Raw genomic sequence first — 26874 nt, 5'->3', positions numbered from 1 at the left:
AGGGAATATCCTTTGAGGCGAAAAGAATCATACAGCGAATAATTTGGGCATCTGAGATGAGCAGTAGTTGAATCAACCGAAAACTGAGATTCTGTCAGAAAAAGTACATGGTGTTTGGCAGACTGCAAGTGGAAATGGACATCGTTGAGATTGGAATTGAGACCACGTATATTTGTGAAATGAATTAGGAAGTGCTTGGGAGGTTTAGATCTTTTCACAGATAAGCTTGCTCTATTTGTTTGACAATTCATGGTGTATTCAATAGTAAGAAAAAGTGGGTGGGACATGCTGTATGAAGTAATGAAATTTTTGGATGTGGCTTACACGTGGTAAGAATATACCCAGATCCTTGACATAACGTGACCTCGACAAAGCTCCCGGCATACACACTACTCAGACTCCCTCCAGTCACTACTGGCAGAGTAGAGGTAGCAAGATTATACACTAGCTGATCCGGAAGCCTCCTAGAGAGTTACCAATAGTTTCGGTCCGGTGTACTAACTTGCGGCCGGCCCGCGAACACCGTTTTAGAGCTGTACCCTGGAAATGTAAGGAATATTGGATCTCGCCACGATGTTCATCATAACCTCAAAAGTCATCAATCATACTGCATGATGGAAGAGATAATGAAGTGTTGACTGGAACTTAGCTCTAGAGATTAAGCATGGGTTCCACCACTTCAAGCCTCCAATAAGCAAAGTGGTGTATTTCACCGGTTGATAAGAGTCATCTACCACCTAGTACTGCCTGGTAACATAGAGGGGTGGTGTTCCTCCATGTGGTGTGGGTGCCACACCTCGACCCCTGCTTACGTTGGTTCACACTTTGGTGGTCATCCACCATGTACTTGTGCATGGAGGTTATACCCAGGATTACTAACAGTCCCACCATCATGAAGGTGTAAGCAGAGGATTTGGCTGTCGCAGACCATCCGGACTTCTCCGAAATTGGGTCCAGTTGACTTGAGTGTCACCCGAATATCAGTTCCATCAGTGTTTTAGACTCCCAGGTAGCAAGTGCAGCTTGTCTAGCATATCTGAGAAAATGTCTGTGACAACCTCAAGGACCAATAAGCTTGCTTTCTTGCATCATATGCCTCTACTATTGCTTAATTCTGATGTATGCTATAGTTAGCATTGGACCACATTAAAACCCACAAATTCGAATGGTGTATTGTATACACTGACTCTCTAAGTATATTGTAGGCTTTATCAAGCAAGAGGTATAATCCTCATCCATTAGTTACCCAGATCCAGCAGATGCTACACTCTGTCTGAATGTTCATTAGACATTTGTTTCTGCTGGATTCCAAGCCACATTGGGATCAAGAGGAATGAACTGGTAGATGCTGCTGCCAGATCACTAGAACCCCGCAATGCTCATTGCAACAATGCTCATTCAGAAATAGTGAAAAATTACATATTTTTCATTATTTCTGAATACCTTGGTTTGACATTTTGTGATACGACAATTAAACGTGTGGTTCCAAGTTCTGCTTATTTTGATACTTTGTTTTAATGTCTGTCATAGCTGAAAAAGTCACCTGACACTGGTATTAGGTAAGTAGGTTCAAGTCATGGTTCTCAGTTTTCAATTGTGTTAAGGTTTTTGTTGAAATGTAGCTCGTAAATTTTAATCTTTTATGTCAATCAGCTGTTCTTTGGCAGTGATTGGAAGTTGTTGAATTTTTATGTTTTCAACAAATGGATTCAAAAGCCATTTTTTCAAACAGGTTAGAAAATTCAGTTTCCAATTTTTGTAAGTGTGCAAGTGCAATGGTTTTTATGGATGGCATACTAATATCACGTTCGTAAACAAAACACATAATGATGGAATCATTTCCAAACATCCTTATTGAAAATGCTCTTTTTACGGCAAGAGTTTCTTTCAAAAATTAATTATTTTCTCACACATTGTTAAACATCACCTTTACCTTGAAGGGACAGATTAAGTGTGTTATGCTTTCTCAAATGCCGAATAGGTAGCATACAACTGACAGGTGCTTCTCGTTGTCACAAAAAAACTCTGCAAATTTTGAACTCTTCTCTTTTTCTAAGAGAAAAATTCGTTACTAATTTTTAAGTTCAGCAACTCTTTTGAGTACTTTTCCTCAAGATAACTAGGGAACCTCTGTGTAGTACAAAAGATTGTCATGGTTAGTACCCATTTCATTACAAAGTACTGTAAAGCTTCTGCTGTTTAAAAGGTCTTGTTTTTTTAAAATTTACTTCATTGATCAAGTCTTGGAGCACTTTATGTACTTCTGGCTTCAACTTCTTTGCTGCAATAACTTGTGTATGGATGATGCAGTGAATGAATTTCATGTGGTGCTATCTGAGTAACCTTGCCCTTGAATTCTTTTTTTTTTTATTATTCCAGTGAAAGCAGTAGCTTCATTACTAATTCTACTCAGTTTTCCCAGAAAATAGTGTTTTTATTGAAGAGGTAATTTATTGTTGAGAATATATCTTCTTCAGTACATTTTTCTTTTATTGGCTCACAAAAAAGTAGTTCTTTGTGTATTTCGTCTTTAAAACAGAATGTAGCAGATACCAAAAGCTGAGATATGTTAGAAACATCTGTACTTTCATATAACTCTATAGTTAATTTCTGACACAGTATAATTTGCTATTTTTTGTTTCTTTAAATCTTTAGCAGTGCTTTCTGTACATCTTTCAATGATTTTTGCTGACAAAGGAATGGGTTTTAGTTTTTTGGCATATTGTTTTCTCTGTATTATTTCAACCATTTTTATTGTGGCAAGAAGAAGTGTTTTCCTAGTGGTATGTGGCTTTTTGTCTTTCCTATTAAAAGACCTCAAGAGAAGCCTCCAAACATTTATCATTAAGTTTGGTGAAATTTTGTAAAGAACTGGATTGAGTATTGCATGACTTTAAACATTAGAAAAAGTTGTACAGGTTTTTGTGTATGTTCTGGATGTTTAGTTTTTAAATGTATTGCTAATTGTGATGGCTTCATACTGTCATTATCTAATATCTCAAGGCAGTACACATTTAGGAATTGGTTAATGATAATGGATGTAATTCCAAATTTCAAATAGTTTTCTTGATAATTTTGAATTTTTGTAGACAGTTCTTTTTCAGTATTACATCAACTTTTTTCTTGCTGGTCATATTTGGTAGTAGCATTATCAGTATCATCTTCAGTCCAAGATTTCTTTGAAGGGATCTTTTTAAGCAAAATTTTCATTTTATTAGCGTAAGTCTAGTGAGAGTTAGATTTAATTTGTGAATTAAATCTAATCTAAAACTGATGAGAACACAAGACTTTTATTTACTTTTTTATGTACTTTTTAAAGTCTCATTGTGTATATAAAATATTAGAAAAGTGTGTGTGTGTGTGTATATATATATATATATATATATATATATATATATATATATATTAATATTTTTTTTTTTTTTTTTTTGAAAATTTGAAATCTTTCTATAATTAAATATCACTTGATCACTGATCATCTCATGCATCCCAACGCACAACCTTGGGGGTACATGCACCACACTTTGGAGACCACTGCATTAGTGGATATTTAATTTAAAATTAAATTTGAACGTGTGAATACCTGTGTATTTGTGGCAACGTTCGTGGCACTGCTTTGTTGGGATTGTCATGTAGTACCATGTGGAATAGTGGGAAGTAAAACTTTTGGCACCTGGGCCATACAACTCCTGTAAAGGAACTACATTAGAATTTCCAAGAGTGTGATGTTGTGAGTGATGACAGAAGCAGTAAAATGAGTAAGTGTTCTGATAGCTGATGCTTTATAATATGGAACCATTAAGGAGTAAACATTCAGGAATGGATCATATTAGTGAAAGTAATGAAAATGGAAGAGTAATAGTTGGAGGTATACTCAAGTGCTCTGACAGTAGTGATATTTTGATTAGTTTTACAATCACAGTTTGTAAAACAAGTTAAAATGCTGTGTTGTCATTTTTGTTCAGTATGCTTTGTCATTTTTGTTCAGTATACTATTCGTCTCCTGTAGACCAGTTTCATTTTTTAAAATTAACTATTATTTATTTCCTATATTTGGATATTGCTATTAAATCATCCTCTTTTAATAGTTTTGATTATACATCAGTTTTGACACATTCAGTATACTGAACTTATTTTTGATTTAAAACAGAAATATTGTTTGCAGTGAATTATATTTTGTTCCACATATTTGTGCAGTGAATGTTTTACTGAGACAGCATTCATAATTGCAGTATTATCAAGACTCCTGTTTGTGCTAATTTTATCACTGTTTACAAACACTATATTTTATAATCCAGCTGTGTGTCTAAAATATACAACTTTCCCTGTTTTTTTTTTTTTTTTCCTCTCCTCTCTCTACTTCAAAATGGACAATAAGTAGCATACACTGAGGATTTTTTTTTTTTTGTTTGTGTCTCTTTTTAGTTTAAAATTCAAGACACAGACAACAATTCTCCTATTTTGTCTTCAGAAGATCCTTACAACTGGAGACCAACACACATAAACACCACTATACCAGAAGACGCAGAGCTTGACCCTAAAATGACAGACTCTCATCTGTGAGTATTACATGCATGTATTTTCAGTAAATTAATTAACACAGTTGTGCAATAGATGAAACATAAGAGGTATCATATTCCTGGTCATATATGTCATAATAAATCGTCAGAACCATACTGTTATTTGTAAAGAATTGATCAATAGTTATATATGTGATTTATAAGTATTTTCAATGTGTTCATAGATTTAGCCTGTTTGCAGTTCACATGGATAGGTCAGCTTAGTGCCCCCCACCCTTTTACTTTGCTCTCACTCCACGGAAAACAGTGAAGCAAAAGCTTTAATCCTTTTCACTGTATGTGTTTTGTTACAGTTTCTGTATTGAAAATTTCCAGTCTCTATTGAATAGAATGAAATATATGCTAAAAAAAGATGGGAATATCTTATGTATGACTTTACACAGCTGCCAGTGAGCTAAATATAAAAGTAAGCAGTGAATTGAAACAGTTAAGTTTCAATTGAAACAAGAAATGAAGCCATACTCATATGTATGGCTTCATTCATAAATACAAAACTTAATTACGTGTCTTCTGTTTCATTGCATTGCATTCAAATGGAGCAAATATATGTAGCAAATATATTTGTTACTGAAGTCAAGTGACCAGTAGACCACCAGCTAAGCACATGTGCTTCATTTAAATTTTTGACTAAAATGAATTTGACATATTTACTGGATATTAGCCTCTTCCAACCCATATTGCAAAAATGCCAGCTACCTCTTGTACCCTGCAGGTAGGGTATGCTTGCCTACCCTACCTGCAGTCTTCTGTGGAAATATAGTTTACTAGTCACTGATTTGGTGTGTGTTCAAATTCTTAGACTGTAGAAGTTCTTAAAAAGGCCTTTTCAATAAATGTTGTTAGCCACTCTCAGGTGGAGAAAGTAGCTTTCTTTGCATATTATTCAGTTTTTTAGCATTCTCAGTTTTTAGTCCATAAACACAAACACCTTTACAGACAAAATACCCAATTGATCATATGTAGCAGAAAAATGAGTAATTGGTATTCTTTTATTAAATTTATATTTTTTTGGCAGTCTACTAAAAAAAAAAAAAAAATCTAATCCAAGCAACATAACTTATCTGCTAACTGCAGTTTGATAGATACTGCCTGTTAATTCGTCCAAATCCTGCTTTAGAGCCAATTTCTCTGAATCTACCATATTCTTTCAACAACAGTACAAGTAACATAAGATTTAACCTGGCAGTTTGTGTGCAAAATGTAGCAAAAATGGTGGCTGGACAGGTGCCCAGCCTTCTCTTTAGTTTTTTGAAAATGGTTTGGTTTTTAGAATTCTGTTTAAACAGTGCCAATATTTCATCTTTTTTTAATGTATCGTAGTACGTATTATAATCTTTAAGTTTTAATTAAAAAAAAACAAAAAACATTATTTTGCTGAAACTTGCAAATGTTTTAGACTTAAAAGGGATACACCGGTCTCTTATTCTCTTTCATTTTACAGTTTAAAACACCATTAAGTATGCAGTTTCAGACATGTACATATATTTCTGCTTATTATGTATAATAAATTTTATTAAAATATAAAAAGAAAAAAACATTAGCATTATACCTGTGATATGAGGAAACCATAGGCTTCTGCAGCTGGCCAGGTAAAAAAAATAATAATAAAAAGAACCTAAGAAAATACAAATTATGCCTGCGTCACTCCTCGTGTATGGAGCTATCCAGTTGACTTTTGAATGTCTTCAAACCATCAGCCTTGATTTCCTGCAGAGGCAATTTGTTCCAGTATTCAACAACTTCTCGGCTAAAAGAAAACTTCCTGAAAACTAGTCTAAACCTCTTTTCCCTATAATTTGAATTTATAACCATTAATTCTGTAATTCTTTATAACAGTGAAAATTCCATTTACTAACCCCTCTCAGAGCCTTATAAACCTCAGTCGGTTCCCTTCCAAGGTGTCTGGTAGCCAAACTCTGTTGTCTCATTGTATGGTCTCCCTTTTTCTGAGTTCACCATGTGAGTTTGCCAGTCTTTGGATCCTTTTAGGAAGTTCACTGTCTTTTTTTGGATGAGATCACCATATTTGGACCTTTGGCAATTGTAGGATCACATTTGGACCAAATGTGATCCTACAATTGCCTTATACAGTGCGATTATGACCTCTATCTGTACATGATATTGTCCGATAAATCATCGTTAGAACACTATGGGCTTTTCTGGCCGCTGCTCGCTGAACTTAATATTCCCATTTTGTAACTCCCAAATCCCTTTCTTCCTCTACTGTTTTTCATTCATTTTCACAAAGTGTATTTCCCAAGTACAAGATCTTGCATTTAGCTGCATTAAAACATAGCTGCCACTTTTCTGACTATTCCAGAAGCATGTTTAAGTCATCCTGAAGGAGTGCTGCTTGGCAATGATTAGCAATTGCATTAGCAAGGGCACATGAATCAAGAAAGCAAGCTTATATAGCATCAGCCAAAACACACACACACACACACACACACACACACACACCCTTCTTATTTCACCCATTCACTCACTCCAAATGTTTGTCCAGTTGTGCCTTAAATCTGTTTAAGCTATCAACTTCTACAGCGATAGATGGAAGTTTGTTCCAGCAATCAACCACCTGCTGGCTAAAGGCAAACTTCTGCACATCTATCCTACAACTGTCTTTCCTAAATTTGAATTTATGCCCTCTCAGGAGATTATTCTGAGCAAGAGGAAGAATCTTATCAGCAATGAGCATGCTAAAACCTTCAAGGCTTTATACACCTCAATCAGATCACCCTGCAGGTGCCTAGTCTCCAAACACTATAATTTGCAAAACTTAAGCTTTTCTTCTTAAGAGCACCCTTTTGTTCCATTCACTAATCGTGTTACCCCTCTCTGTACTTGTTCCAACAACTCTACATCCTTAAAACGATGCCTCCAGACCTGTATACAGTACTCAAGGTGTGACGTGACCATTGCCTTAAACAAGAGGATAATCACCTCCTTATCCCTGCTAAAAAAAATCCTGTATACCATTGACAAGACACCATGAGCCACTTTTGCAGCCATCTGCACTGCTCAGAAAACTTCATATCTGCCTGCACAATTACCCCAGGTCCTTCTCACTCTCTACCGCTGTCAGTGTAGTATCCTAAAGGTGAAACTAACCTCCTTAGGGCTGACTGATGACCCAAACTGCACCTGTGGCGAGAGTGAAGACTGGGCACACATTTTATATGAATGTATAATATATGACATCTCCAGAACAGAGCTAATAGCACAGATTGGCCCCCTTCCGAGGGTAGAAGAACATCTGTTCATCATAGAAGAGGAAAATTATAAAGCCATTACATCTTTCACACAGAAAGTATTCGAAATGCGTAGAACAATCCATAGAATGGCAATTCAGCAATTAAACAATAATCAATAGTTAAAATTGCCCAAGTTTCCAACCATGCCCAGACGATGACTTACCTGTTAGGATAGCAGTATTCCACACTCTGACAGAAACCTGACATGGCAAAACTCCCTAGGACTACTCTGCCATGTATAGGAAGCTGGGGCCCCACACCAAATAAGTAACCATGTAGGGGAGGGAGATGTGCTGGCAGCCAGGAAAGCAGATTAGCTGAAAAATATCAGTAAGCTGGTAGCAAGGGGATGCAATGTAGAATGAATGAGAATAGGTTGGGCACTGAGTGAACTAGGAATTATGGTAAAAGGGAATAAATGGCTGTTTTGGTGGAAAAAGAGTCGCCTAGCATGAGGGAAAGAGAGTGAATGGGAATGGATGGAAGAGCAAATGTGGTTGGCCGAGATTGGGAATAACTTGCATTACTTTATATATACTAACAAACATTTACTAATCACACTAACACTGCATTCTCCCCTGGCCTCCAAAAAACTTGTGGGTAGGCCTGCATCACAACTAAAGAATTACAGTAAGTTGAGGTGCCCAGAGAGTGCAGTGCAGAAAGCAAGAGTCGAATAAATGAAAGTGTGTGAGAAAAAGAACACAAACCATAAATGCTACAGTTAAGTACACACTAACCCTAGTTTTAATTAGTATTTAAATTTACATTACACATCATTGCAAACCCCCCCCCCCCCGGTGTGTGAGAAAAAGATGAATTAGTGTGTGGGGGAAAAAAAAAAAAATATATATATATATATATATATATACACACACACACACACCGTAATACTCGGAGTTACGCGGTTCTTGATTTTTTCGTTTGGCAACACTGCCGCCCACTATCTTAAAGGTCGTTTTTCATATGCTATCGTTTTACGGTGCGACGGCGGAGAGTGAGAGTAAAAGATGAACAAAACTCAACTTTGCTGCCGCATGAGCTGCACACATATACAAGAATTTGCATTCCAACTGTCATATTTATATGTGTGCGTTCGAATTCGTGCTCAACTTTTGTCGGGAATTACATCGTTTTCACGAATAAAAAAAACTTTCCAGGCTTTAAGGTTTCCAAAGGCTGATTGACAATGATGGTCGGCGGGAATGCAGTTGGCGACTTCAAGTTAAAACCTCTTAATTTATCGCTCCAAAAACCCAAGGGTTTTAAAAAATATATCTAAAATTAGCTTACCAGTGATTTGGAAGTCAAATCATAAAGCTTGGGTGACAGCTTCCGTTTTTGAGGACTGGTTTGGTCAGCACTTCATACCCAAGTCGAACGTTATTGCAAGTCTAAACAGATTCCATTTAAATTGATCCTTCTTATTAACAATGCATCCGGTCACCCTCCTGCCACCCTAATTAATTTCGACCGACTTGTGAAAGTTGTGTTTTTGCTTCCAAAAACAACCGATGGACAAGGGAGTCATCAAAACATTCAAGCCCTACTACACGAGGCATTCGTTTGCACGTCTGAATAAAGCTATGAGACAAAATAGTGAGATATCTGTTAAAGACTTTTGGAAACAATTCAATGTTTTAGATGCCGTAAGAATCATTGAAGAATCTTGGGATGAAATTCACAAAAAAACATTGAATGGTGTCTGGAAGAAACTTTGTCCATTTTTTTTTTTTCAAAAACGATACGAAAACAACGCCAAAAACTGATCATGTCGCGCATATGATAGAAGAAGTTGTTAATCTTGCCAGGCAATTAGATTTAGAAATCAATGGTGATGATGTCAACGAGCTGTTAGATTCACATAGTGAGGAGCTGACAATGAATGAGCTCATAGAGATGCGTGAGCAAAACGTCACTGAAGTATCCGACACTTCAGACCCAGTTCCACTAGAAAAGCACATGACAATTGCAAGCTTGACAGAAGGTCTCAGCTCAATTGAAAAGGGCTTAAAAATTTTAGAAAACAGACTCCAACGAAGAATGCGTTATAGCTACAAAGCAAGGAATAAAAAATTATTAGCTTGCTATGAAGAAATTCTGCGTGAAAAAAAGGTGCCGTCGTCAGACGAATTTGTTAGATTTTATGAAGTCATCGACATCGAAATAACTTTTTTTACGTAACTCCATTTATTTTTTTAATACATATTTTGTATTGATATGTATAAATAACTGCAATTTTATTAAATATTTTTCTTCTAAACTAGTGTTTTTGTTAGTCCTTGGTCCCAATTAAACAAAATATATACGTATTTATATGCAAAGTTATACCCCGACTTACGCGAATTCGACTTAAGCGATTATCGTCGGACCCACCTATCGCGTAACTTCGGGGTATTACTGTGTGTATATATATATATATATATATCTATATCTATAAAACTTGGGGAAAAAAAGTATAAAAAAAAAATGAATGCAAGTAGAGAGTGAGTGCAGATTATGAATAAAGTAAATGTCTCTCTCCCACACTCCTTCGCCTAATGAGTTCCCACTGCCAGCTAACATATCTCACTCCCAGAGTGGGATGGGCAGCTTGACCTTCTTACCGAATTCGACACTACATGGACATGACAACCATCACCGATGAAGACATACTGTGGCTTTGTTGCCCACACTCCATTTGGCGAACTGAACTGGGTAATCTAACCCAGTTTCCTTCAAAACCACATCCCCAGGGAGGGGAGGAGACAGAACCGTCTCCTGCCTCACCCCGTACTTTGCCTGGTGGGGCTCGTCTCCACTGACCTCTTTGGGGATGTCTACTGTATCGTCATGTATCGAATGAATATAAAACACCATTATGCCTGACATTTGTGGATTATGAAAAGGCATTTGACTCCATACAGCATAAGGCAATGTTTCGGGCACTGGAAAGACAAGGCATAGATACCCCATATATTATGATTTTGAAGAAAATATATGAGAGTGCTACCTCCTTTATTAGACTGGACAAAGACAGTAGGAAATTTAAAATCGAGAAAGGAATTCGACAAGGAGACACAATATCTCCGAAGCTGTTTACTGCTGCCCTTGAGGAAGCTTTCAGAAGATTAGACTGGTTGCAAAAAGGAGTCAATGTGAACGGAGAGTACCTAAACCATTTACGATTTGCAGATGACATTGTGGTCATAAGCCACGATCCCAAAGAATTAGAGGAAAATCTTAATCAGTTATGTACGGTTAGTAAGGATTTTGGACTAAAGATGAATATGGCTAAAACAAAAGTAATGATGAACAAGTATGCCACAGAAAGGGAAATAATGATTGAAGGAGCAGTAATTGAAAAGGTGGAGTCATATATTTATCTGGGACAAGTTATTAGCTGTAATAATGATAAATGGCTGGAAGTCAAGAGAAGAATAAATTTTGGATGGATAGCATTCAGGAAATAGTCACATACTGAAGAGCAATATCCCAGTTTCTCTGAAACGTAAAATAATGAACCAATGTATACTCCCCCACCATGACTTATGGAAGTGAAACTTGGGCACTCACCAAAAGAATGGAAGAGAAGCTGAGAATTACACAGCGAAGAATGGAACGAATTATATTGGGAATCAGACTGTTAGATAAGAAGAGAAACAGGCGCCTCCGTAGCCAGGTGGGAAGGAGCAGCAGTGCGTAGCACACGCTTCTTGATTAGACCGGGGTTCGAGCCCGTCACCACCAAATACGGAGGATGCGGAAAGGTCAGGGAATGACCACCGCATATTCCCGGAGCAATATGGTCTTAGTTGCTAATGCTCCTAAAAACCAAATAACAAACACATAAGAAGAGAAACACATGGATTAGCAGCAAACTCAAGTAAAGGACATTCTTATCAAAACTAAAGAACTAAAATGGTCTTGGGCAGGACGCATAGCTCGAAGACATGATGACAGATGGACTAAGAAAATAACAGAATGGTACCCAAGAGGAGCTAGAAGAAAACCTGGAAGACAAAGGTGGAGATGGATAGATGAAATTCATGAGTTTTTGGGTAGTAAATGGATGGCCAGTGCTCAAAACAGAAGGAACTGGAAAGTTGCTGGAGAGGCCTTCATCCTGAGTGGATTGAAAATGGCTGATGATGATGATCGTCTCTATTCTTCTATCTGTTTCCCCCCAGTCTTTAGTCTTCCCCTTTCTCACTAAACTGACCGAGTACACCCCTTAACAATGCCACCAAATTCTAATCAACGTCTAAATTCTACCGCTTTTATGTAAATCTCTTTCGGCCAAATTCTAGTGTAAGCCCCCCCCCCCCTTTTTTTTTTTATCTACTAGGTGCCTGACCTGCCTTCTTGTGGCAAAGTGTGGGCAACGGTGGGTCCCATTAGGGGGACTACTAACACTATTATCTTTCATCTAGTGTATAGCCCCACATCAAAATTTAATAACATCAAAATTTTGCCTGACCTATTAGGCGTTTTAACACATCTCTAGTGTTCAACCCAAACCAGCGATTTCCTAACAGCATTCCCATTAAGCATTAATGTCAAACGTGTGATTTTTTTTTTTTTTTTTTTTTTTTCCAGGTCCTAGCCACTGAAATCCCAGGAAACTAGGTGGCAGGACCTGCCAGAGCAACTTGTTGCTGATACACCCGGCTAGCCGCCACGTGGCGAGGTATGGGCAATGTCAGGCCCCACTAGGGGTTTGGCGGCCAATAAGCCGGACAGACAATGGGCACAACACATCACACTGCACAGACATGGCCCACACACTTTTAAGTCTCTGGCTTGACAGTGTACTGTCCTCGATACAGCAAACAACGCGGAGATGGGAGAAATCCCAGGTGCCATCTGACACGAACATACCTTGTCAGTGTAGTACCACAAGTTGATACGTTACTCTGGGGTTGCTGCTTTCCATATGCAGTACTTTACATTTGTCAAAGTTAAACTTCAGTTACCACCTCTCAGCCTATCTGCTCAACTTTTCTAGATCTTGTTGCAGCAGCGTATTGTCATTAGTGTCAATCATTAACAACTTTTCCAATCTTTACATTGTCTGCACATTTTGACTTCACACACTATTCCCTTCATCAATATCATTTATGAAAGTCAGAAACAACAGTGGTCCAAGAACAAACCTTGGTGGACTCTTCTTCTGACATTAGACCAATTTGAAGAATATCCATTAACCGCTACCCTGTGCATTTTGCCCTGGAGTCAGTGTGCGATCTGGCCCCATGTGACAAGTGTTATAGTGATTAAACAATTGTCTGAGTGATTTCTAGAGCGTTTTCAAAAAGATATAGTTTTGTTTCAGTTTAAAAGTTCTACTTTCCTATTAATTGATAGGCAACTTAATCTTACAAAACTGTAAGCAAGTTTCAAAAAGGAAAAACACCTTTTTTCCTTTAAATTAACTTGGTCACTCTAGCAGCACTGCTTCTGCCTCCCCATGGTGGGGCCAGTAACCTGGGAGAAGAAACCCACTCTCCCAGAGCTGAAAGGAACAAAGATAAATAGTAATATTTAGAGCCATCAAGCTCAAGACTACCATCAAATGACATCAAAAATGACTTCTCTCAACCCAAGAGGTAGGAAACAAACCCTCAAGAGAAGATACCATCATTCCTCATGCTGCACTCTCTCTCAGACCTTTCTCTGAGTAAGTTTTCACCATTCCTTGTTCAGATATGTATTGAGTCTGTTGCAGGTTCACCGAAAATGGTAAGGATACTCCACTCCTGGGATAATTTGGTAGAGACCATGAAATCCCAACATTCTGTAAAGTTATTAAAGCTGACTTCTTTTGGCAGGCAGCCTTGTCACTTGGTGAAGATGTAGACTTCTGTAGCTGTTTCAAGCCGATAAATTTACAAATAGATTAAATAGGTTTAGTGGCATTCATTAGCTTATTTATTAAATTTAGTTAATGATTAAGTTACAACTCACTAATCCTACTGCTATCAGTGTTTTTAGTGGGAATGTTATAGCATAGCCAGTAGGTCAGAAGAATAGTAGCGATTAAATTGTAATAATTAAGTATTTTGAAGGGTTTAATCACCTCTGGGCATATATCTGTTGTATTTTTTGATTAGTTAACATATTAATTTGTGTTTTACAAATAGATTAAATAGACTAAGCATTCATTAGCGTATTTTTTAAAATTTAGCTAGTGACTTTAATTTACAACTCTACTCTTACCGCTGTCGTATTGGAGTTTTGGCTGGAATATCGTGGCGTAGAAGAATAATAGGGTTTTAATTGTAATAAATAAGTATTTTAAGGTTTTAATCACTTTTTGGTCATATATCTTTTGTATTTAGCTAATGATACAACTAATTTAGAATTGTGATCATTACTGTATAGCTTAACTTAGTAACGTATATCTCGAATTTGATAGCTAAGGTATAATGGAAAACTATATAGCGGAATACATATTTATGCATTAGCTTAGTATAGTCAAGTATAGTATAGTAAATTAATCAATTAAATTTATTAACCTTATTTTCATTGTTAATTAATTAAATTGTATTTAAACGGAAGTCATGCCCCAGACTAGAGCAGCAAGGCAACATTCACAGAGAAGCCGGAGTGCTGTGGCCTGTGGCAGAACCGAAGGTGGCAATTCTCCAATGCATCACAGCCTAAAGAAATGTGCAACTTGGGAAATGTTTGCAGTCCTTTCTGGGACGGGACATGGTGTTGCTAGAAGGAATGTCTTTGTGTGTGCTCGATGTGAGCAGTGTGAAGAAGTTAGGCGCCAACTGAGCGTTATGGGTCTTTTATGAGAGCTTGAAGAACAGGGATATGTCTTCGAAGGACTTCCATTGGGGGCCCATCAAGCTCTCAGCACCCACATCAAGGCCAGAGCTTACCCCTGATCATCATGCAATACAGCGGTCCCACAGGAGCTAGTTGTCGGTGATTCTATTGTCAGGGAGACGGGTAATATATTGTGCAAAAAAAAAGGATAGGTGGAATTAGGACCAGGGTATGTCTGCCAGGGACAAAAGTTGATGACGTTGTACAGCACATATCTTTTAAGGGCACAAAGGGTGATATTTTTGTTCACATTGGCACTAATGACATTAAGAGAAGGAGATCTGCAGACTTACTTAACAAGTACTGGTGAATGTTGAAAAAAAGTCGCAAGTTAAGGGTTAAACTTGAAAGTGTCTGCAATTCTGCCCAAACATGGTATGAGGGAGTATATGATGAGAGCATTGTCAATCAGTTCAGCTCTGGAGAGATTGTGCAAAGCTCATGGGGTAGAATTTTTCTCAGCGTTGACTGTGCTTGTTAACAGGAGAGTTTCTACAGGGATGGGATACACTTAAATAGAAAGGGTGCAAGAATATTTGCTGATGCTATCGAGGCAGTGTTAGGTGGGTTGGAAAACTGCTATCTTGGCAGGATTCACAGAATAATAGATAAACGGTAGCTACAGGCAGAGGTGAAAGTGATTCTTGCACTACTTCTATTGGAATGAGCAGCAGCCTGCCAAGCAAGGTACTGGGGATTTCAAGGGCTACTGGGAGTCATCATGGAACAAGTAAATACATGGGTTGTGTTAGGGTAACTAAGAGTAAGAATAGGTGTATGTATACTTGCATGTACACCAATGCTAGGAGTATAGGAAATAAATTTGAGTTTCAAGTGCTGGTCAAGACATCAAAAGCAGATATTGATTGGATATCTGAGACATAGTGCCATACGGATATATGCAGTGCAGAATTGAAATTTGGGGAGTACAATGTGTACAGGAAGTGAGGAGGGGTTATTCTGTTAGTTAAGAAATACATAAAAATCTAAGGCAGTGCATCCATTGACATTGGTGGACAATGAAATGTTGATTTAGTGTGGTGTGACATAAGATCTGGGAAAGCAAAAGTGAGAGTAGGTGTGTGTTATAGGCCTAATGAATCTGAGTATAATGGGCATTTGTGCAGAGAAATAGTGGGCCAGTAAATCAGATTGGGTCATAATGGGGGATTTTAACTTCTCAGATATTGACTGGAACTTTGGAGTTGGTCACTTGAACACTAGCAAGACTTTTTTTGGATTTATTGGATGACTGTTTTCTTCAGCAACATGTCCGAGAGGCAACCAGAGGGAGTAATACTCTTCAGCTGATTATCAGCAGTGATTGTTCATGCATTAAGAATCTGCAGATAAAGGAACAACTAGGCAGTGATCAGTGTACTGATGTGGAATTTACTTAAAAATGTAACTACCATCAGGGGTAAGGAGAAGGGCCTTTGCTTTTGTAAAGGTGACTACTGTGGTCTCAGAGTTTAAATTCTATACAGTGGGATCAACTGATGATGTTACTAATGGCGAATTCAAAATGGGCAACATTCAGGGACTTAATCTTGAAGGGTACTAGTCTTCCCATAACAACAAAAATACTGTTCAAGGTTTAGGCCAAATGGATATAAGATGAATTAATGTGGCTTGTGGCTGAGAAGAAAAGTGCATGGGATGCATATAAATTATCAGGCAACACAGAAGTCTATGGCAGATATAAGCCAGTCTGTAATCAAGTCCTAAAGGAGATTAGGTGAGAAAAGGCAGAGTACGAGAAATCTTTGGCAAAGTATGTAAAGAAAAACAGCAATGAGTTCTTTACTTATGTAAACTCTAGAAGGAAGTGGAGATGAATCAGATTGGTCCACTTAACAAAGATAGTGTGACTATTGATGATCATGCTCAGGTAGCTGATAAACTGAATGAGGAGTGCCTCCGTAGCCAGATGAGAAGGAGCAGCAGTGCGTAGCACACACCTCTTGATTAGACCAGGGTTCGAGCCCGTCACCACCAAATACCAAGGATGCGGAAAGGTCAGGAAATGACCACCGCATATTCCCGGAGCAATATGGCCTTAGTTGCTAATGCTCCTAAAAACCAAAAAAACAACAACAAACTGAATGAGTATTTTGCATCTACATTCACACATGAGGAGTCATTCAATGAGGGGAGTGCCAGAAGTTTATCGAACTCTAACAGGGAGCCAAGTGATTTTGTAATAATCGAGAACAAAGTGAATGAGAAATTGTTGAAGTTAAACCTAAGGAAGGCAGCTGGGGTGGATGGGATCTATTCAGTTATATTAAAGGAGGCAACAGATGAAGTAAGCAAACCTTTAGCCATAATTATGAAAGCTCCTTTGGACTCTGGGGAGGTCCCCATGGACTAGAGATGTGTAAATGTTTCCCTAATTGACAAAGGTGGATCATAGGGTGACATAGTATTAGTATTACTAACGGCCGCATGGTGCAAGAAAGCCTATGGCTTATGCTGCACCAGCCAAAAAAAAAAAAAAAAAAAAATCCGAACAAAACAATGATAAAAATAAATAAATAAAATAAATAACTAAATAATAATAATTAATAAATAAAAAAATAAAATAAAATAAAAAATAAATAAAAAGGAAATTAAACCTATTATCCTATGCGCTTCCCTTACCCGAAAGTACTATCCAGATGACCTTTGAATTTCCCCAAACTGTCGGCCTCTACCACCCATGAAGGCAACTTATTCCAGTAATTTATAACTCGCTGGCTAAAATAAAACTTCCTGCAGTCCAATCTAAACATTTCCCCCCGTAACTTGAATTTATGTCCCCTAGTTCTAGCATCATTTATAATCTTGAAAATTTTGTCCTCATTCATTTTACTGATGCCTCTCAGAGCCTTAAACACCTCAATCAAATCTCCTCTAAGGTGTCTAGTTTCCAAACTCTGCAACCCACATATTCGAAGTCTTTCTTCATAAGGACGCCCTTTTGCCGATCTCACCAGGCGAGTTACCCTTCTTTGCACCCTTTCAAGAAGCTCGATGTCTTTCTTTAGGTGCGGTCTCCATACTTGAACACAGTATTCCAAGTGTGGTCTAACATAAGCCTTATATAATGGGATTATCACGTCCCTATCTCTACTTGCAAAAGTTCGATAGATCATCGATAGGACACCATGGGCCTTCCTTGCAACCTGTTTACAATGCTCAGAGAATTTCATGTCTGACCGTATCGTAACACCCAAGTCCCTTTCCTCCAGTACTGGGTTTAGTTGAACTCCACCAAGTGAATAAGTTTTTTTGGGATTACTGTTTCCCAGTTGTAATACCTTACACTTTGTTGGATTAAAGCACAGCTGCCATTTTTCTGACCATTCTTGAAGTCTATCTAGGTCTCTCTGAAGAAGCTCAGCTTGACAGTGATCATTAACTACTCTACCAATTTTAACATCATCTGCAAATTTAAATAATTACATGAATAATTACAGATCTGTTAGTTTGACTTCTGTCCCAGGGGAAATAATGGAGTTGCTGGTTGAGGAAGCGATGCAGGATCATTTTGACAAGACTGCAGTTATAGTTCGGTTTGTTAAGGGGACGTCTTGTCTGATAAATTTCATTGGATGCTATGATGTGGTCACAAAGGAATTTAATGCAAAGAGTAATTTTCATATATCATATACTTGGATTTAGGAAAGCTTTTGATACCGTGGCACATGCGAGTCTACTGTACAAATTGGAGCGGTATGGCATTACAGGCAAGTTACTGCAATGGATAAAGGGATGATTGAGTTGGAGACGGCAGAGAGTGGTAATAAATAGACACTGCTCTACGTGGACTAATGTTATTAGTGGAGTTCCCTAGGGTTTGTTGTTGGGCCCATTGCTGTTTTTGGTATTTATCAATGATATTGACGAAGGTATATCAGTGTTAATGTTTAAGTTTGCAGATGATACGAAGGTTGGCAGGGTTGTTAATGATAGTAATGATAGTATGCTGCTGCAGCGAGATCTGGAAAAGTTGAGTAGATGGGCTGAGAGGTGGCAAGTGAAGTTTAACATTGACAAATGTAAAGTACTGCATATGGGTAGGTAGTGGAGAATGAAAAGGATCTCGTGGTAATTATGCAGTGAGATATGAAGTTGTCTGAACAGTGCAAATAGGCTGCAAGTGTAGCTTGTGGTGTCTTGTCAATGATATACAGGAATTTTGGTAGCAGGGATAAGGGGGTGATTGTCCCCTTGTATAAGTCAATGATCAGGCTACACCTCGAGTACTGTATACAAGTCTGGAGGTCTCATTTTAGGAAAGATGTAGAGCTGCTGGAAAGAGTACAGAGAAGGGCAACGAGATTGGTGAATGTAACAAAAGGTTGGTGTTACCAAGAAAGGCTTAAGTTCTGCAAATTGCAGCTTCTGGAGACTGCAACTTGATACTTATCAATCCGAGGTGATCTAATTGAGGTATATAAGGCCTTGAATGGATTGAGCAAGCTCAGTGCTAATAGGATCTTTTCCTGTTCCTCAGATTACTCACCTGAGGGGACATAAATTCAAATTGAGGAAAGGCAATTGTAGATTAGATGTGCGGAAATTAGCCTTTAGCCAGCAGGTGGTTGATATTTGGAACAAACTTTCAACTGTTGTAGTGGAGGTCAGCAACTTAAATAAGTTCAAGGCAGAACTAGACAAACATTTGGAGTGAATGGATGGGTGAAATGGGAAGGGTGTGTGTGTTTTCTTTTTTTTTTTTTTTTTTTGGATGATGCTATATAAGCTTGCTTTCTTGCATCATATGCCCTACTAATGCTAACCAATAAAAGTTACTCCCCATGCCACCCTAAACTCCTTGAAGGGAGTAATTGCAGAATGGGACCTATTAAATGTTCCAGAGGAGGAAATTGTCCAGGAGCTTCGTGAACAAAGCATCATTCAAGCCAGAAGAATCATGACTTGAAAAGAAGGAATTCTTGTTCCTACAAGGATCATAATAGACACTTTTTGCTCTCCCATCCTATGAACATCTGTTAAAGCAGGCTATCTCCATTGGTGTGTTGGCCCTTACATCCCAAAAATTCAGACACTCCCAAACAGCATGTAGAGGTGAGGCAGTATGTCCAAATTGTGGATCAAATGAGCACAATCAATCTGACCGCACTGCTACCACTTCTCATTGCCCAAACTGTAAGCGTAATCATCAGATAACCCTTATAGTTTGGGAAGAAATATGTTTATTATAGAGAAATATGCAAAGTATGGAAGTGAGGAAAAAAAATTGAGAAACAAAGTTGAGAATAAAGTGACATTCAGAGGCTAGAATGCAAATACTGAAAACAGATCCAAAATATACATATGCAATGGCTGCTAAACAGTTCCAGTCAATAGGTATATAAACAGATGTTACAGTTCCCCCAAATATGTCTGTTGCTAATTGGACATGCTCTCTGCTCCCAAACAGTGTCCTTCGCAAAAAAAAAAAAAAAAAAACTGAATAAGCTTGTAACACCCCAATTTTCATTCCAGCCAATGTACCTCTGCCAGCAAAACAACAAGTGACAGAAACCATGGTATTGAAACCACCAAATTCAACCAGAATGGATATTGACCAGCACAATGATTCAGATGATACGACTGATGAGAATAATGTAACACTTCCCATCTTTCCAAAGAAGACAAATCAAAATTGGATCAATGCAAACAAGTCAACTAGGAAGCAGTCAGAAACAAAAACAACCAACAAAACCGCTTAATGGAGAGAATCCTTCAATGGAATTGTGTAGGCTTTCACAGTACAAAAGACTATTTAGATGACCTCATGGACCACTATGAACCAGCAGGCAAATCCCTACAGGAAACTCTATTTAAATGCCTACCATCAAAATGACATTATCTTCAGATGAGATAGGAGTAATGACTCGTCATCCCGTGGAGAACTGGCAATTCTTGCTAGAAACAATGTCCCATCGAAACTTATTGCTCTTCAGATTCCCTTTGAAGTAGTAGCACTGCACATTGTAATTGGCATCACTATTACAATAGCATCACTATGTGTCCCTCCTAGTTTCTCATTATCTTCAGAACACCTAGAAAAACTAATAGCTACCATCACCGTTCTGCTTGTTCAGAGACTTCAATGCACATCATTCACCGTGGGGGATCCCCAACAATTGACAAGAGAGGCAAGCTAATAGAATCCTTTCCTTTCTTGATACTTATCAACTTGCCATTATGAACACTGGTGAGTCTACCTATATTCATTTTTTGACAGGATCCATGAGTGCAATAGCCCTTTCAATCTGTTCTCCCACCATATATATTATTATGGAGTGGTCTGTTCTTGAAAACCCATTAAACAGTGATCATCTGCTGATTCTCTGCGAGCTCCAAACATTGGCAAATGCCTTTTCATCACATCGCTTCATTCGGAAATTTAGTAGGGCACACTGGAATGAATATGCCTCTTATGTCCTGTTAGTTGATAAAATAATCCAACCCTAGCCCATAGACACTGTCACAGAACATATAATTAATCAAAAATATTACAAGCTGCTACCACTACAATATCAAAATCTTTACTGGGAAAACGGAAACGGTAATTACCGATGGAGTCAAGGTTGTACATATGCCAACCGTGGAAAAAAATAGAGCTTGGAATTTATTTAGTAAATTCTCCACACCTAGTAACTTTATTAACTTCAAAAGACAGAAAGCCAAGTTCTGCCAAATAAGGCAAAAAGCAAAGAAAGATGCCTGGATTAGCTTTCCTAAGTATAAACAAGGACACGGACAGCTGAATCATCTGCAGAAAAATACAGGTGCTTAAAGGGAAATATGTTCAGTCCCCGGCTACAATACTAAATTGGGAAGGGAAGGAGTAGTCATCACCATGAGAAATAGCAAATGCCTTCAATAAAACATCCAGTAGTGCTGCTGGTCCAGATGGAAACTGCTATATAATGTTAAAACAACTTAACAGCAGTGCAAAAAGAACATTGTGCGATTTTAGTATTTTAACATTCTTAGAAAATACCTACTCAGTGGTTCTAGCCTTCCCGTCACTCAATAGTTCTAGCCTTCCTGAAACCCAGAAAGGATTGTACCTTTCCACATAACTACAGGCCGATTTCACTGACTAGTTGTTTAGGCAACGGCCTGGAAAAAAATTAGTTCACAGGTGACTAATGTGGTTCCTAGAAACTAATAACTTGCTAAATACAGAAGAAAATATCCATAATGGCTTCATAAGGGGACAATATCTGGTCATGATTAATGTCAATATTAAGAAAGCCTTTGATACCACCTGGCAATATGGTGTACATCAAGATCTTCATTCTTTTGGCCTGAGAGGTCATTTACCTCTCAAGCCAAAATTTGGATTGAATCTCTGAATTTATACAAAACTTCATATGCCACAGGACGTTTCTGGTCAGATACATGATGAATAATTTATCCAAATCATTTGAACAAGAGGAGGGTGTACTGCAGGGTTCCATTCTCGGTGCAACATTATTTTCAATAAGAATTACAAATGTGACATGGGATGTACCAAATACAGTAGAACCGTACATCTTTGCCGACGACCTCATTATCTCTTGTTAATCCAAAACTATGAACATTGTTGAAAGGCAGCTTCAAATCTCCATTGCTAAAATAGAATTGTGTGCATTACGGAATGGTTACTCCCTAGAAGAAAAGAAATACACTGCAATTTATTTTTGTAAAAAAACTCAAACTCAAACCTGGATCCAGGGCTGTTTTTTGAAAACAGCCTTGAATCCAGGTGTAGTTTGAGATAAACAGCCTTTATCTAAATATAACTCCAACTTTATCAGTTGGAGTTATATTTAGATAAAAAACTAAAAACTTCCCATATAACTTGCCTTTGAACTACTTGTCTTAAAAACTGAATATCCCAGAGCTTCTGTCAGCTCCCCATGTCATGGGAGGTTGACAGAAGATCCCTCTTATACCTCTACAGAACCTTAATCCAGTCACACTTGGATTATGGGTCACCTGTCTATGAATCCACAAGGCAAAGCTCCCTATTATATCTAAACACCATCTGGCATAGTGTCCTTAGGATAGCTTTGGGAGTCTTCGGAACATCTCCGGTCCACAGCCTGTATATTGAGGCAATTGAATCCCCTCTGCAACTCAGGAGGAAAACTCTGTTGTGTAATTATGCAGCAAAAATTAAAAATATACCATCCCACCCCAGCTGGCAATACCTGTTTGATCCTCAATATGCCATGTTATCACAATAAACCTAATGAAAACTGCCCTGCAGTGTTTCGACGGCAAGAGCTCATGCTCAGTTGGGGGCCCTAGGTGCCAAGTGAATTTGTGATTAAGTGTCTCTGCCAGTAAATTAGCGCTATTTCTTGGTGAAATAAAATTCTTATTTTCAGCATTACATTAACACTCAATTCATTCAGTAAAGAAAGCACTTTACTAGATCAGAAGGAAAAGTAACCTTTCTTTCTTCCATTTCTTTTTGTTTTATTACTAACCCACTACCGCTTGGTTACAAAGGTGGCACTGCTCCTGCCTCCATGTGGCGGGGACCGGTAACCTGGAGGGGAAAAGCTCTACCTTCCAGGGCGAAATGGAGGAAACAGATCCTAAGACCCAGAAATCCGCTGGGTGCATGGATGGGAGCCTTACAGAACGAAAACAGTCGGAGCCTGATTTTGTTGCAGCTAAACATCAAAAGACTGACGTTGCCAAAAGCAGAATTCCAACCTTTCTTATCATTCACTCAACTGAAGAACAGCCTATTGGCAAACTATCGCCATTTCTAGTGCAAAAATGCTTAGAAAGCATAATAGGTATCCCCAAGACAGTTCATCGCTTAAGATCGGGAGACTTACTGGTTGAAGTTGCCACTGCTCGACAGTCTGAGCAACTACTAAAACTAAACTTTTGGTGGAACTTCCATTACCGTTTCACCACACGTTTACCTGAACACGTCAAGAGGTGTCATCACCGAATGGGACCTCATGAACGTGTCAGATTGAAGAGTTAAAACAGGAATTACAAGATCAAGGAGTAATCAACGTAAGAAGAATAATGAAAAAGATGGCATACTAGTTCCCACTTGGAACATAATACTCACTTTTGATAACCCTAAACCACCAACAGCAATCAAAGCAGATTATCTTAATTGCTATGTTAGAGCGTACATTCAAAATCCCTTACGCTGCTACAAGTGCCAGAAGTTTGAGCACTCACAGACAGTCTGCAGAGCAGCATCTACCTATGCTGCATGCAGGTCTACTGCAGAGAAGCACATCTGGCGTTTTCCAAGGAGTGTCCCCTTTGGAAACGTGAAAAACACATACAACGATACAAAACTGAACAAAAGGCCAAAAAATCTTTACTAGCCCTGACGTTATAGAGCAGATATCATCTTTTAAGAGCACAAAGGGTGATATTGATGTACACGTTGGCACCAATGATATTAAGAGTAGGAGACCGGCAGAATTACTTAGCAAGTACAGGTCACTGTTGAAAAAAAGCCGTGAATTAGGGTTGAATTTGAAAGTGTCTGCAATTCAGCCCAGATAACATAGGAGGGAGTATATGATCAGAGCCTTGTTGATCAATTCGGCCCTGGAAAGATTGTGCAAGGCTCAAGGGGTAGAATTTTTTTCAGCCTGATCTGTACTTGTTAACAGGAGAGAGTGCTTCTATAGGGATGGGATACACTTAAATAGAAAGGATGCAAGAATATTTGTTGATGCTATCGAGGCAGTGTTAGGTGGGTCGGAAAACTGCTAGCTTAGGGGAATACAAGGACTAATAGATTAACTGTAGCCACTGACAGAGGTGAAAGTGATTCTTGCACTGCTTCTATTGGAATGAGCAGCAGCCTGGAAAACAAGATGCAGGATATTTCAGAGATTGCTGGGAGTCATTGTGGTACAAGAAACACATGGGTTGTGTTAGGGTCCTAAGATCCAAATATATGGATCTTTCTAAGATCCATATATTTGGATCTTAGAAAGGCTTTTGATACTGTTGCACATGGAAGACTGCTGCACAAATTGGAGCAGTGTGGCATTGGAGGCAAATTGCTGCTATGGATAAAGGGATGGTTGAGGGGGAGAAGAGTGGTAATCAACGGACACTGCTAATCGTGGATTAATGTTATGTTATTAGTGGAGTCCCTCAGGGTTCAGTATTGGGTCCATTGTTGTTTTCTGTATTTATAAATGATATTGATGATGGTATATCAAGCTTAATATCCAAGTTTGCAGACGATATGAAGGTTGGTGGGGTTGTTAAGGAGACTAATGACTACGCTGCTGCAACAGGATCTAGAAAAGTTGAGCAGATGGTCTGAGAGGTGGCAAATGAAGTTTAACGTTGACATGTAAAGTACTACATATGGGAAGCAGCAACCGCAGAGTGACGTATCAACTCTGTGGTACTACACTGACAGTGGTAGAGAATGAAAAGCACCTAGGGGTAATTTTGCAAGCAGATATGAAGTTTTCTGACCAGTGCAGACGGTCTGCAAGGGTAGCTTGTAGTATCTTGTCAATGATTTACAGGAATATTTCTAGCAGGGATAAGGAGGTGATTATCCCCTTATATAAGGCAATGGTCATGCTGCACCTTGAGTACTGTATACAGGTCTGGAGGCCTCACTTTAATAGAGCTGTTGTAATGAGTACAGAGAAGGGCAACAAGATTAGTGAATGGAACAAAGGGTTGCTCTTACAAAGAAAGGCTTAAATTTTGCAAATTACAGTGTCTGGAGACTAGATACCTGCGAGGTGATCTGATTGAGGTGTATAAAGCCTTGAATGGTTTGAGCATGCTCAATGCTGACGGGATTCTTCCTCTTGCTCAGAATAATCATATGAGAGGGCATAAATTCAAATTGAGGAAAGATAGATGTGCGGAAGTTGGTTGGTGGAATAGACTTCCATCCTTTGTTGTGAAAGTTGATAGCCTAAATAAATTTAAGGCTGAGCTGGACAGGTATTTGGAACGAATGGAGGGGTGAAGTGGGAGCAGTGGTGTTTTTTTTTTTTTTTTTTTTTTTTTTGGCTGATGCTGCATAAACTTTGCAGCAGGACCAGATGGAATACATTACATCATGATAGCATAAATTACTGAACCTGCCCTTAAGACACTGTTATTGCTTTATAACAGAATTTTCAAAGAGAATACCTTCCCAGACAAATGGCACCACACTTATGTTTTGGCTTTTCCGAAACCAGGAAAAGACCCTACAAATCCACAACATTACTGACCCATTGCACTCACCAGCTGTGTGAGCAAGGTCCTGGAAAAAATTATCATTGCCTGCCTGACCTGGTTTCTAGTCCAAAACAACCTTCTTAACCCAATACAATGCAGTTTCCATGAAGGCAGATCCACTCTTGACTTACTCATCAGGGCAGAAATAAACATCCGTAATGCTTTTGTATGAAAAGAACACAATGTCCTTGTTCTCTTTGACGAAAAAGCGTTCGACAGAGCTTGGAGGTATGGTATAATGCGAAACCTATATGATTTAGGACTACGTGGACACCTGCCGAAATTTATCAGAAACTTCCTCCGTCATCATTCATTTCAAGTTAGAGTCAACAACCAGTTATCTTCCAGGAAGAAGGGGTCCCACAAGGTTCAGTACTAAGTGCCACCCTATTTAACATAACAGTGAACTCCATAACACAGGATCTACCACAGACAGTGTCCACTACTCTATATGCTGATGACTTCAGCATCTCCTGCCATTCGCCTAATATGCAAATGGTAGAAAGATGTTTACAAGGTGTCATCAACAAAGTTGTAAAATGGTCCCAAAACAACGGTTTTTGCCTCTCACCCCAAAAGACTGTCAGGATACACTTCTGTAGGAAGCGTAACCTACATCCAGACCCAGAACTTCACCTAGAAAATCAAATGATCCCAATGGTTCGCAGTGTCCACTTTCTTGGTGTGGTTCTAGACCAAAAACTTACCTTCCTCGAACATATAAAAGAGCTCCGGATTACTTATCTTAAGAAGCTAAACATCTTAAGAGTACTATATGGCACGACACGGGGAGCCGACCGTTACACGCTACTGCATTTGTATCATGCATTAATATGGTCACGTCTAGACTACGGCTCTGTGGTCTACAACAAGCGCCTTACGTTGGCTTGATCCCGTACACCATAGTTCTCTCCAGCTTGCACTAGGGGCATTCCATACATCGCCAGTTCAGAGCTTATGCTGAAGCAACTGAAACTTCT

General features: G+C 38.6%; 1 protein-coding gene across 5 annotated transcripts in view; it reads left to right on the top strand.

Annotated features, from left to right (window-relative positions):
- Window positions 1–26874, top strand: part of LOC150087042 (catenin delta-2-like) — an 863363-nt gene that overhangs the window by 266061 nt on the left and 570428 nt on the right. For all 5 annotated transcript variants that reach the window (XM_090372913.1, XM_090372911.1, XM_090372910.1 and 2 more), the window contains exon 4: window positions 4426–4559. In XM_090372913.1, coding sequence (XP_090229039.1) covers window positions 4426–4559 — 134 coding nt within the window. The remainder of the gene's footprint in view (window positions 1–4425; window positions 4560–26874) is intronic.

This window comes from Mastigoproctus giganteus, chromosome 4, assembly GCF_048544385.1.
Source record: "Mastigoproctus giganteus isolate SK-2022 chromosome 4, ASM4854438v1, whole genome shotgun sequence".
NCBI lineage: Eukaryota > Metazoa > Arthropoda > Arachnida > Uropygi > Thelyphonidae > Mastigoproctus > Mastigoproctus giganteus.
The sequence above is the reverse complement of the archived record's forward strand: the minus strand, read 5'-3'. Positions and strand labels throughout refer to the sequence as shown.